Source organism: Nasonia vitripennis, chromosome 4, assembly GCF_009193385.2.
Source record: "Nasonia vitripennis strain AsymCx chromosome 4, Nvit_psr_1.1, whole genome shotgun sequence".
Taxonomy (NCBI): Eukaryota; Metazoa; Arthropoda; class Insecta; order Hymenoptera; family Pteromalidae; genus Nasonia; species Nasonia vitripennis.
This window is the reverse complement of record NC_045760.1, coordinates 27,929,957-27,942,346: the sequence shown is the minus strand read 5'-3', so window position 1 is coordinate 27,942,346 and position 12,390 is coordinate 27,929,957. Positions and strand designations below refer to the sequence as shown.

The window sequence follows — 12,390 nt, the reverse complement described above, 5'->3', positions numbered from 1 at the left end:
TACGTAACGCAATACTTTTTTTATTAAACTTTATTGGACAATAAATTAATTGGCAACATCATTTTGTAGGCGGATTACGAATTTTCTGGCTGGACCGAAGCCTTTAGAGTCGCCGGAGCGAATGTTCTGCCTAGTTCAGGTACAGCAAGCTATAATAGTTTAGCTGGTTGTCCTGCTTCGACTTACGCCAATACGAAGAATGCCGTGAGAACGGCTCAAGAACAGGACTCGATTGGTATTGTAGTAGCTCACTGGTCAGGAAGTCATCATCTGACATCTCACACATTTGCTTGGGTTGGATATCTGATAGCTGCTGGCCTATCGTGGAATCCAAGTACAAACATCGACGTTGAACCATCTATAGATTTCTACGATATTCGCGAATCAAGCGGAATCACCAACAAAAAGTAAATACGCGATGAATGTAGCGGCTGTAAATCAAGCAATCGAGTTATTAAATTCTAACTTTTTTTACAGATCCATAGCTAGATTGCTCGATACACACGTATTCCGCGATCTGGAATACAAAATTGGAAGTGCAATTCTAGAACTCGGACGAGTCGATACATTAGTCCTAACGTTGAGTAAAAATCAAGGAATTAATGATCTTCAACAGATACCGGATAATCGCGGTTCCACTCTCTACAGATTGTTGACAGATCCCGATAATGTAAACCTGGAGTTTCTGTCCACGGATTTATTTATGGTATGTGTTTAAGCATCTCAATTTTTTATACTAATAGTGCAATAAACATCGATTGCAATTTATTCCATTTTCAGAAAGCGACTAAGCAAATCAAAAGGGTATCTCATGCTTTGTATGAAGCTAATCCAACGTCAAAGTTTGCTTCTATGGAGATTCAAGAACTTCAGCTGACGGCAGATCTGATGTTGACTGCGTGTAAAATAGGTAGGACTCTTATTGGCGTCGGTATTAATCCTAACAGCAACATGGGATTGGCTGTAATAAATTTAGGCATAAGTAATTTACCTCCGACTTTCCGCACTGACATAGCCAACAAAATGCTGGCACACATCGAACAATACAAAGGCGCGTGGCTTCAAAGACACCTGCCGCAAGGACTTCAGAGCTCCTTGCTTATTTTGACCAGTGCTTTGCACAGATTTGTGCCTGAATCGTAAATCTGCCATTGTGATAATTGTTGCTGCTTATTGTAATAAGACAAAGTAAGTAGCTGCAATAGAGCCATCCTTTGTTGCATTTGTTGTTGAAAGCGTTAAATGCCGAGGCGATTGTTATATACAATTAAAATTATCGAATTGCGATGTTGAAGTTTCTTGACTACTGAACGTCATTAGATGTAATGCTAGGATGCAGTACTATTTATACACAGTAACTGAATTTTGACTAAATTTACAAAAAGCTATAATCAATGACTCTGCTGTGTATATTATGTCCAGTAACTAAATATGTACATACTATAAATTGTACATACGCAAAAAGACTATAATTATTACGAATTATGTAATGCATATAACGATGAACACTTAAAATATATGTATGTTATATAAGAGAAAAAAGTATTGTTAAACTGTTAGAACAATGAGAGTGATTCAAAATTTAATGATATAAGAATTTTGACAAATATTTTGAGCATTTATATACATTTTCATATAACCACACTGTACTTTATACAGAAATATTTATCAGAATAAATTATTATCAATTTTTGTCTTAAATTTGAAATCAAATGTCATTCTTCACCAATCGGTTTTGTACTTTTACACTTTGGAATACGTTGTGTAAAACACGCGGTATGTTTTAATAAAAAGCAATTTGTTCATGAATGTATGTTTTATACTTTATTTCACAAAAAATATATACTATAAAAATACATCTGTATACAGATATAGCTAAAATTTTAGTCACGGTGGGTACGTACAATTTGTTAGTTTTTGTTTACTAACTTTATTAGCGCCCGCGTGAACTTCAAAATATTTGCTTGAGAATACACTTTCTAGTAAAGTATTTCATCATTACCTACCTACAATTTTTATAATTAAATAGACAAGGATAGAATTTTTTTAATTACACATGCGGAATCGAATGCTTTACAATTTTACAATGAGACATAAAGCAGCAAATAACGTTTTTAAAAATCAAACGTAATTTGTTAAATGGGTAGTAACTACGACGTGATCGTCGTGAAATAGCTCAATAATCGTAATACGTATATGATGAACAAAAGTAAAAAGATCCATAAAACATGGAAATAAATGAAGTTTTGTTTAATTGTTGAATGAGTATTATATACACGTGCAGTGGGTTTTCGGATAACTAATGAAAATTCGTAAAAAATAGAGAAAAAGGGATTTCATGTTGTTGAGAGAATGTAAAATTTGAGTGGCAAATACGCGTGAATCATTTGAATAAAATTTGATGCGTTTGCATATATTACAAGTGTTCTATTACGATAAAAAAATTCGTTAAAAATCGTTATCGCAGTTTAAATAAACGACAGATGCGATATGACCATAAATACGTCAATAAATTAAAATCGTGTGTGTTGATTGATTGAAAATTGATGTATACTATTCGTATAAAATTTGATGTTTCAATTGTCCCAAAGTGTAAACAAACTATTGAAGAACTTCTTTTCAGCTTTCGATTAGGGCGATGAAAAATGTAAACGTTATCCAACCCACGTCGATTTCAACTATATACTTTGATTAAATCGTATAAATTAAAGTAAACTAAACTGAGAATTATTCGTAGCCTAAGCTACGCAGTACAAAGCGCTGTACTAATAAACCGATGTTATATCACATCAACAAACACTGCCTGACTCTGACATAATGTGTTCGACTGTACATACACCGGCTACAGGCCATAAAGTGTACAGAGTGTTTTCTTGTTACGATTGACACGTGTTCAAACACATCCGTCCAGATTCGTTGAATCTGTCGCTAAAGTTTCAGAAGACCCGCGCCGGTCTCGATAATTAAAATTAAAAAGTCGCATTAATTAAAAATAATGATAGCGACGCGTTCACCGCGCGTTGTAGGCGGAAAGTATCAAAAACACGTAGGCAAGGGCTGCGTACTCGGGAGAACTCGCGGACGACGGCTGCTGTTCGTCCGCCAGAATCTCGTTGGTTTTTTCGCTGATTTCGCCGGTTAATCGCTTCGGCGAATTGTGAAGCACCAAACGGTCGGCCAGAGGCTGTACCGGCCGGAAATTGTGCGTCAGCTTCTGTCCCTCCGAACTGGTGATGTCCCGGAACGCTGCTATCTGCGAATTATTCGTGAGCGGGATATTAAGTGCAATTTAATTTTGTCCGATTATCATCGCTGATGCGATTAACAACGAGGAGATCGATCATTTTTATTCGGTTGTAAACTGAAATTACAGAGGGACGGAATGAATATTTAAAAAAAAGTGACGCAAAAAATAGAAAGTGGACGTTCGTATATAAATTATCTTTAAACGCGCCGGTAATAATACAAACTTCTAATAAAATATTGTGCATACTTTACTTTCTACTCTAGAATCTCGCAAAAAATTGCAGTTACTTAACGATTCGGTAAAAAAGTCCGAAAGAGCCTTACGCGTGCAATGCTCCTTGCCGTTACAAAATACGTCTGTCTATCGACATACCTTCTAGCCGTGGTACTATTTATTTATATTATTATGTTTTTTGAAATTTTTTTCAATTATCACAAACAAACTCACCTGAGCATGTGACAAAAACAGCGGATGCTTAAAGTCGATCCAGGTGACGACTTCGGAACAAGGCGGCGTCGTCAACGAGCCGTTGTAGGTGAAATAGTTTTGCATTCGATCGTCCGGTGGACCAGCCGGATCCAAAAGGTTTTCCAGTCGCAGACTGTCCTTCAGTCGGATTTCCGAGCCGACCTTCTCGATCTTGGGCAGAGCTTCGACGAGATCGTCGAACATAGGATTGGCTTTGTTGTCGGCCTCAGCCTGTGCGATGGAAGAGAGAGAGAGAGAGAGAGAAAAGTTGAGCAATTTTTGATTTTGACCCACTTGAACAAGAAAAAGGCGCTGTTTGCTCATAGCGTTTGCGGTGTGACTTTCCTTACGCTATATCCGGATCATCGTAAAAAATCTAAATTTAGCCAAAACTACGCGCAATCCTACTTTACCTCCGAAATTAAGTGCCAGAGCTATAGACAAAGACTCTCGGACGTCGGCGGCAATCGTCAAAGTTAGCACCGCGCGCGAGGCGCCAGGAAGAAATGCCAAACGGTTATAATTACTATATCCGTATCTACAAACGTGTCTGCACAGTAGCTCATCGTGTGCGATACGCATCGCATAAAAAAAAAAAAAAAAAAAAAAAAAAAAGAAATCGGCGAGTCTCAAGTGCGAGTCATAGATATGCATGCCATGTGCAGCTGCGGACTTTATCTTCCGCGCTATAGAGAAGCTCGTATAAGCAACGCTTCCGCCTGGGGTTGTTAACGTTAGCCGCGAGAGTATAATCCGAGATAGTTTAACGAGAGTCTGTTTTCACTCGTCTGCTCGGCTTTCAAGGACACTTGTTCGACTTGCAGAAATCTATCGATTATTTCAGCCGAATTCAAACGAATTATTATAAACTCATAAACGATGCCAGAGGGCAGCGACTGACTTTACGAGCCGGCGTTAATTTTTTGATCACCGCCGCCGGCGCATAAGCTCGAGTAATGAAGGCAGTAAGGAAGTGCAGCTGCTACTCGATTACGAGAACGGCACAGCAGCTGTACTCGCTGTTTATTCGATTACGATTTCGCTGACGTGTGTCTAAGAGTGTATACGCGCGACTTGGAAACAATGACGTTTGTTAGATAGCTCGAGGGCTGAAAAATCCTATAATTTATGAAAATTCAAGTCGAACCTCGAAGAAGAACGCCAGCACCGCCAGTCCATCCCTGTAGGCCACAGCCCCGTTCATGGATCCGTAATCGTCCTTGTAGAACACGGCGTGAAGTTCCATGGCGAACGAGTGATTGTTTATCAGATCTTCGGAACCTTCCCTGTCGTTCTCGCCCCAGTGGAAGTGGAGCTGCTCGAACACGTAGGTTCCGTTCAGTGGTCCCCCGGACATGTAAGCCTTTTCGCTGTCTTTCGAGGCGTGAAGCAGAGCTGAAGTTTTTTTTTTTTTTTTTTAAAAGGAAAAATAACGTACATCTCGTGGAAAAGGTAGACGCTCCAGTTTTTTTTTTATCTGAAAGCGCGCGAGTTTCGAAATGGGAAAACAAGGCGCTCGTAAAAGTTAATCTCTCATCTTAGGATATAAGCATATGCATAAACGCCAAGTATTAAGATAAAAGCGCATACATACCCGTGTGTCCATTGTTGACCAAATAGACTTTTCTTGGCAGGTCCAATCCGGAAAAGAGCAGCGGCGGCAAATTCGTGTCCCTCACGTCGTGCTCCAAGATGTTTATGGGCGACTGGTGCTTGCCGAAGCAAGTGTCGTAGTCTTCCGCCCAGTGAGCTGGACCTGTGTCAAGATCAACGATTTTTATTTTTCATCTTCGTTAAAAAATTTTTCGAACGTATACATTTACAGCAAAAACGGATAAAAACGCCAATAAAACCGACGACGTCAGACACGTACGTGCTCTAATCACATTACGCATACGACTTCCTGCATTTTTGCAATAACGCTACTCGCTACATTGTATACTTAGCGCAATTTGCGATTCTCTCGATCCATCGCAGAAAGCCTCGATTGCAGCTTTTTCATTATCAATTGACACCGATCAACGAAAAAATAAAATGTCGTGTGCGATATCGCCCCCGAACATCGGAGCTACTCTCGTCGCAATGACAGACGTCCAATATCGTCCTCGATTTTTATCTTTTTTTTTTCTCGTATAATTGCAGTCCGATGATAAGGAAAATGCGTTGCGGTGTATTACACTCGAATTTTGCATTGTTACTGCAAAATTGACGTTGCGTAAGCTATATAGCAGCTTGCATAACACTACGACTGGGAATCGTTAGAGGATCTACTTTCGGATTGATATACAGCCTTGTGTGTCCTAATTAAATTACGCGATGAGATTCCAGTCATGCACGCACGCGAAGGAAGTAGTAAAAGAACCGTAAATAATTACGTGTACGTGGACTCACCGTGTGGGCCGCTGTATCCGAAATCGATGTGTCCTTTGGCAGCGGCGTCGGCTGGTGCGCCTGTAAACGGATAAAAAATTACGTCCTTAGAGAGCGACGACAGTTTATCCCCGAAATCTAAAATGGGTTTCATCAATCAAGAGGCAGATTACAAGCTATCTCAAGACGATCGTATATAATCAGTCGCTTAAACGTGCCATATCCGGTGCTCGCGAGAAACCATGGCAGTAGGTAACGACCTCTCGGGAGTTGTTAACCTCTATAGGGTCGTCTCTCGTCAACTCGGATCTTTATCTCGACGCAACCATCTCGCATACGTTTCCGTCGAGTTTTTCACTAGAAATCGAATTCGCACTACGTGTAACGTCTATAACGAAGGCTGACTGCGGCGAGAATAAGCCGACCGGCGTCATTGACTGCTACTGTGTGTGCCATACCGATCGTCACGCTTTCCACGCCGGTGTACACTGCATCACGTACCTACGAACTCCGCAAAGTGTACGTGATGTCGAAAGCGCGAGTTTCTGCGCTCGCGGTTCCTTGTGTTCTTTTTTTTTTACTATATGCGCGACGTCGAGCGAAGAAAGACGACCGGTGCGTGACGCTTTGCGGCGAATCGGAGATCGGTATGTTCTTCTGAATAAAACATCCGGGGTAATTGGCGATTATGAGCGAATAGACGAGTGTGTGTGTGTGTGTGTGTGTGTTTGGACGCGGGAAATTTGAAACGTATACGAGATCGGTATGCAAAAATCGGCAAGAAATTAACCTAGATTCGTGGGGCCGTTAGCATTATTATGCAAGGCTGACTTTTGCTGCTGCTAGAATTCATATCGCGGATCCTCGCGAAATCTCGACTCGGTGTGGACATATCCCTGGCATTCTTTATATGGCCGATGCCAATTAGAGCTCGGGTACGTGCACATATACGCGTGATATGATGGAGCTTTGTGTAACGACGTTTATTTGCACGTGCTGTATCTTGGTTTAGAGAGTTTAATAGTGTGTGGAAGGGACGTGTCCTTCGGATTCATAAAGGACACTTTGTGTGGTTGTATTGTGCGCAGGCTTTTTATTTATATTGTCAGATCGTCTTTGTCGCTGTAATAATCCTTTTTTCGCAGCGAATATTATTTTCTTCAATGAAAATTCCAAAGGTTGACTACGTTTATCCTAAAATAGATTCGTAACAATCGTAGATTAACTAACTTTAACGATGATCCATGACTTCCGAGAAATGTTTTATAATTTCCTGTTTTGACCACCGAGACCACACCATTTCAGTCTTGGCGCGAATACAGCCCACGTATCGAGTGCTAAATTGAATGTTTGGAAATGCGAACCTTTTTTGTGGTGTAATAATAAAAAATTGACTGTTTTTAAATTTGGACATTAGTATAATAGTGTGCGGTTTACACAATGCAATCACAGCTATAATGTCTGCATTGGATAAGAATTTTGAAAAGAAGAATTTCAAGATTGATACTCGAATAATTGGCTGAATATCGTAGACTCGCAAAAGTTGAATGAAATTGTATAAGGAAAATTGATGCTCAATGATGTCTTCGTTGATTTTTGCCTTATCAGACAATATTTGACAAAAAAAGTTCTCTTTCTAAACTTTTACATCGACGGATAAAAAACTTAAACAATCGCAATTCCTAACTGGACTACTATATCGATATTAAAAAAAAAAAAATACAATATAGGAGCATAGCGAATTCAACGCACATACTTTTACTCCATATAGGTTTTCTAATCATGCAACGAGAATACAAAAAAGCTACAATTTCACGGCTTAACCGACAAAATGTTTACAAAATCTTGGAATCCAGACACTGGCGTCGTTTTTGCGAGAAATTTCACAAAGATGGAAAAAGCTGGTAAAAACAACGACTTCCTGATAAACCCATTGTTTAGCGCGCAAAAAGATCATAGCGAAGTTCGGCCTTAAGTAGGTTTACGCGGCGACAGGAAAGCAAAGCACTATCGCGGCATTATTCGCTTTTATTTCAACAAAACCCATGAATCCTTATTGTTTAAAAACAACAACAACAATATTATGCGGTTGTTCATCAAGTTCGAATCGTCCTCGACTATAGATAGATATAATATTTATGACTAATAAAAAGAAAGTTCAAGTCCGTATAACAATAATCATTCGAAATTTGCTTCCGATATCCGTCGCGCTTGACGTTTTTACACTGGAAATAAATTATTTTCCTATTGTGTCCTGACACCCGTAGTTGGTGCTGGTGTTTTTTTTTTTTAAATATTAAAATTAACGAAGTAATTTTCCCGCGAGACAGCCGATTCGTTTTTAATGCTCGTGTTTTCAAAGATTGTTTGTTATAACCAAGCGAGGGAAACGTAAAAGTAGTTTATCTATTCTATTAGCGAGTGATTTGCGACGAAGACTGCAATAATGTCGAAATCTTAACGTTTTAACACAGCTCGTATCGGTGCAAACTTAAGAGAAAAAAGGTGAGTAGAAAGATGTTCAAAATTTTTCAATTAATCAACAAATAAAAAAATTAGTATGAAATAAATTAGAAATATAAGTTTAACTTCTTAATTGATATACTATTGTAGAGAAATAAACATTATGTACAATACTAGTTATGGTTGGGTAGGGAGAAATGTACCGAAAGCTAATTTTGCAGATAAGTAAAAATATCAGGTAAAGTTGCCGAAAGTTAAAATTACCGTTAAAAAATGCCAAAAACTGAGATTTACTTAAAATTAATTAAAAGTTTCTTTCTTCACCGGTCAACATTCACGTTTCGTCATTTTTACCCGTCGTGACTAATTTTTCGGCACTTTTGAAAATCGAATATTTTAACCGTTTTGACACTTTCATCTTCGGTAAGATTCAGCCGTTGTTGCCTCTATAGGAAGCCTTATAAATAGGCTTAGTAAATAAATAAATAATAATGCAATACACACTGACATTTGAAATTTCCAAGTAAAAGCTTCTCAGCTCGTAAACGCATACGCAGAAACCCATGAGCCCTCTGCACTCGATCATCGAATCCCGTAAGAGCTTCTCATTGCAACACACATCCACGACAAGCACAGCCGTAAAAAAATAAGTAAGTACACGAGAAAGGAAAAAATATCGGAACAAAAGAATTCTCGGATGAGGATAAACCGGCGTAAATCGGTCCGCTGAAGGCGGCAATAAAATGCCGCACTTGTAATATACGCGTCTCTGCCAAGATATATACAACAGACCTGGGCATGCAGTTAACACACACGGATATAATACGCATACCGGATCCGCTGCCAAAACAGCGAAACGATCTTGAGAGTTTTCCATCGGTCGCGCAACCGGCGCATAAATCATTCCCCGAGCTATGTATCGCGTATAAGTTGAGCTTCCGTTTCGAGCTATTCGCGGCAGCGCTTGTTGAGTCTAATTGGAGCTTTTCGTGCGCTTTCTTTTTCCCCGGAGTCGTTGCAGCAGCGTGTGCCAGTGCACTTGCCCCTTGACCGGTTTGTTATTGGCGCCGCTGCTACAATTGACTCGCGCTTAGTCATGAGGCAATTAGCGCCGTTAAGAAGTTGATCGACCGATGAAAGTTTATGTCGACGATTGTAAACAATAAGCGAACGATCGTTTCTGTTGTGGAACTTTTTTCGCAGCGAGTCATTTCACTCGCGCGAGTTGGCAAATTATCAATTTTTAGTTTATATAGTGTGTCATTACAATTGGCCCACTTATTTTGGCCGCGCGTTGTCTGAATTTTTGTTTTTTTAATTTAAAAAAATTAACTAGTTTCGACATCCAAATCGATGAGTCAATGACTTTTTACGCAGCTCTCGCATATGAAAATTCAATTAACCCGTCGACGCAGTAAAAACGCAGTGCAGTCGTGAAATTTCCAACGATAATCGCTTTGTTAAATATTGAATGAGATGCGATGATCGTCGGAGGATCTTTTCATTCCCGAGTAAACTCGACCAATATATACCGATAAATGTCATCAAAAAATTAACACAATTTGGAAAACGTATTACGAACACTCGAGCACCTGTTTGATTACGCGTTAACATTGATCAATGCTCTTAATCGTACCCTCGACTCATTACCATTAATTAGTGCTATAAAAGTCATCTTATCGAATATGGAGCAATTTTTATAGCTTCGAAAATAGATCATCCTTATACGTCTATATTCGCAAATTAATATCCCGTATATCGATGCCTCAAGTGCCGAACACGTGTGTGTATAATGCGCGTTGTGCTATCGAATTTCAAAGGCAGACGCCGTTTTGAATCGAATCCAAAATTGTATCGACCACAGCCAATATACGTCCCTTATGCAATGCTTATTATAGTCGAAAGCGTTACATTCCTCAATTGCAGATATATATATATATATAGTTAGGTGCGGCAGCTGACGGCTTAAACGTGTGAATAAACGAATTGCCCACATTTCTATTCGTTAAAGTGTGAAACAGATTCACTTTGAACAATGCGGTAATGAAGTCAGTATGTGTGCTATCGTCGGATCTGCAGGAATTTAGCGTTGACTACTGGCTTCTTTAAGGTCAGTGTCATTATTTCGATAAGGATTATCTGATTATTGTTTTGCTTCGCGGAATATCGTCGTTAGTTTACTATCTGTAAACTACTGCATATTATTCTAGTTCTGTAAGTATACGTAATTATATACCTTCGCTTATCCGTTTATCATTATTTAGTTTTGGCAAAAAAGCGAAGAAATTGAATAAAAGTGACAAACACGCGGAGAATCAAAATTTGTCAAAATATATTTGCGCAGTGCTTATCGTTTCATATAAAAAAAAAAAAATGTCACCGTATCAATAGGCTTACGTAAGAGTAAGGAGGGAATATAAAAAACTGTCAACACCGAGCTTTTTTCAGATTTAATATTAGGTTACGACGGCTAAGCGCAGCCGAAGCTATTGTAACGGGAAGCAACTATCGCTATCAGATCGTCGTACGCAGAAGAGCCGGCGTCATTCGTAAACACATTAACATTTCATATAAAGTGCATAAACCGATTTCACAGAAAACGAGATCGATCGGTTCAGCTGGTGACTTTCGATTTTCGATTGTTTCTTGATATGCGTTACAGTTTCTCACGTCCAAGGGGATGATGCAGCTGCATTGATAAAAGCTTCCACTCGGCTGACTTTTCACTTTCACGAACAATATAGAACAGTGTGTACGATTAAGAGAAAGACCAGTAGAAATTCCTGGACGACTTATCGGTACGTGTAAAATCGGATGAACTTATCGTCGGAGAAACGATCCCACGATTCATAATACAGCGTTGGAGCGTCTGTAACAAAGGTCGGGAGAATCGGTACCGATTTTCACTACGGCTTATTGCAGCGAATTTTCACTTCGGAGTGATTTCTCTCGCGCTGCACCGTACCTTCTCCTACTTACACACTTACGTCACTTATGGCTTTGCGCGGATAGTTACGGCTTAGAAACGTCTTGTACGCTTTTGTGAGCGAAACTAAACTACAAGTGTAGCGCGGTGATATTTGCGTTAAATATGATAACGAGAGCTTTTTAACGAAAAATTTTGTTTAAGTGTAAATATTTCTGTACCGTGTATACTGCTATTTTTTATATATTTTGGAAACAATCTCACTCAGCGATGGCACATCTAACACAACGACCGACTCATCGATAACGAACAAAAAAGTACAGATTCATAATAACAGCAACATTACTCACCATAGGACAAAAGAGCCAAGATGACAAGAGGGCTAATCGTGAGCAGATTAGAAACAGCGCTGGGCCGATAAGTCTCCGGGTGAATCATGACTGCTATACAGTACTCGTACTGGCGCACTTGTTACAACACAAAATTACCGATTTTTCCTCCCGAAAAAAATCGGCAAGCCACTTTTAGAGACTAGTACGAAGTATAATCGCGTACTACAGAGAAGACAATATATCGGCGCAGGACCGGCTATACAACTATACTACTGCAGCAGCGGCAACAGCAGAGAGAAAGACAAGCGCGTTGGAAAGAGGGGGAGAGTATAAGGAGCGCGAGCCGGTCGGACGTCGAGGCGAGACTGACGCTCGGCTACGGACGAACCGACCATTTTAAATACCTAGACGGCATGTGTGCCTGTATGCGTGTGTATGTAGAGGGAAGAAGGATGTCTCGCGACTCGTATAAACTGTATATATAGAGGATCTCTGGCTCGCAGCACCACCCGATTATTATATACACTGCTAGTTGGCGCACCCTCTTACTCGATATGTATAGGCGTAGAATATAAACGCACGAT

General features: G+C 39.7%; 2 protein-coding genes across 2 annotated transcripts in view; one reads left to right on the top strand and one right to left on the bottom strand.

Moving 5' to 3' along the window:
- LOC100121760 overlaps nt 1-1,809 on the top strand; it is a 4,976-nt gene extending 3,167 nt beyond the window's left edge. Inside the window, exons 9-11 of the mRNA XM_016988387.3 lie at nt 70-407; nt 478-706; nt 781-1,809. Coding sequence (XP_016843876.1) covers nt 70-407; nt 478-706; nt 781-1,143 — 930 coding nt within the window. The 3' untranslated portion in view covers nt 1,144-1,809. The remainder of the gene's footprint in view (nt 1-69; nt 408-477; nt 707-780) is intronic.
- LOC100121774 (carbonic anhydrase 2) lies at nt 1,802-12,390 on the bottom strand. The gene is made up of 6 exons (XM_001605331.6): nt 11,825-12,390; nt 6,107-6,166; nt 5,310-5,471; nt 4,863-5,110; nt 3,695-3,946; nt 1,802-3,253 (listed from the first exon to the last, which is right to left on the bottom strand). The coding sequence occupies exons 1-6, from the start codon at nt 11,910-11,912 to the stop codon at nt 3,011-3,013; spliced, it is 1,053 nt and encodes a 350-aa protein (XP_001605381.1). The 5' UTR covers nt 11,913-12,390; the 3' UTR covers nt 1,802-3,010.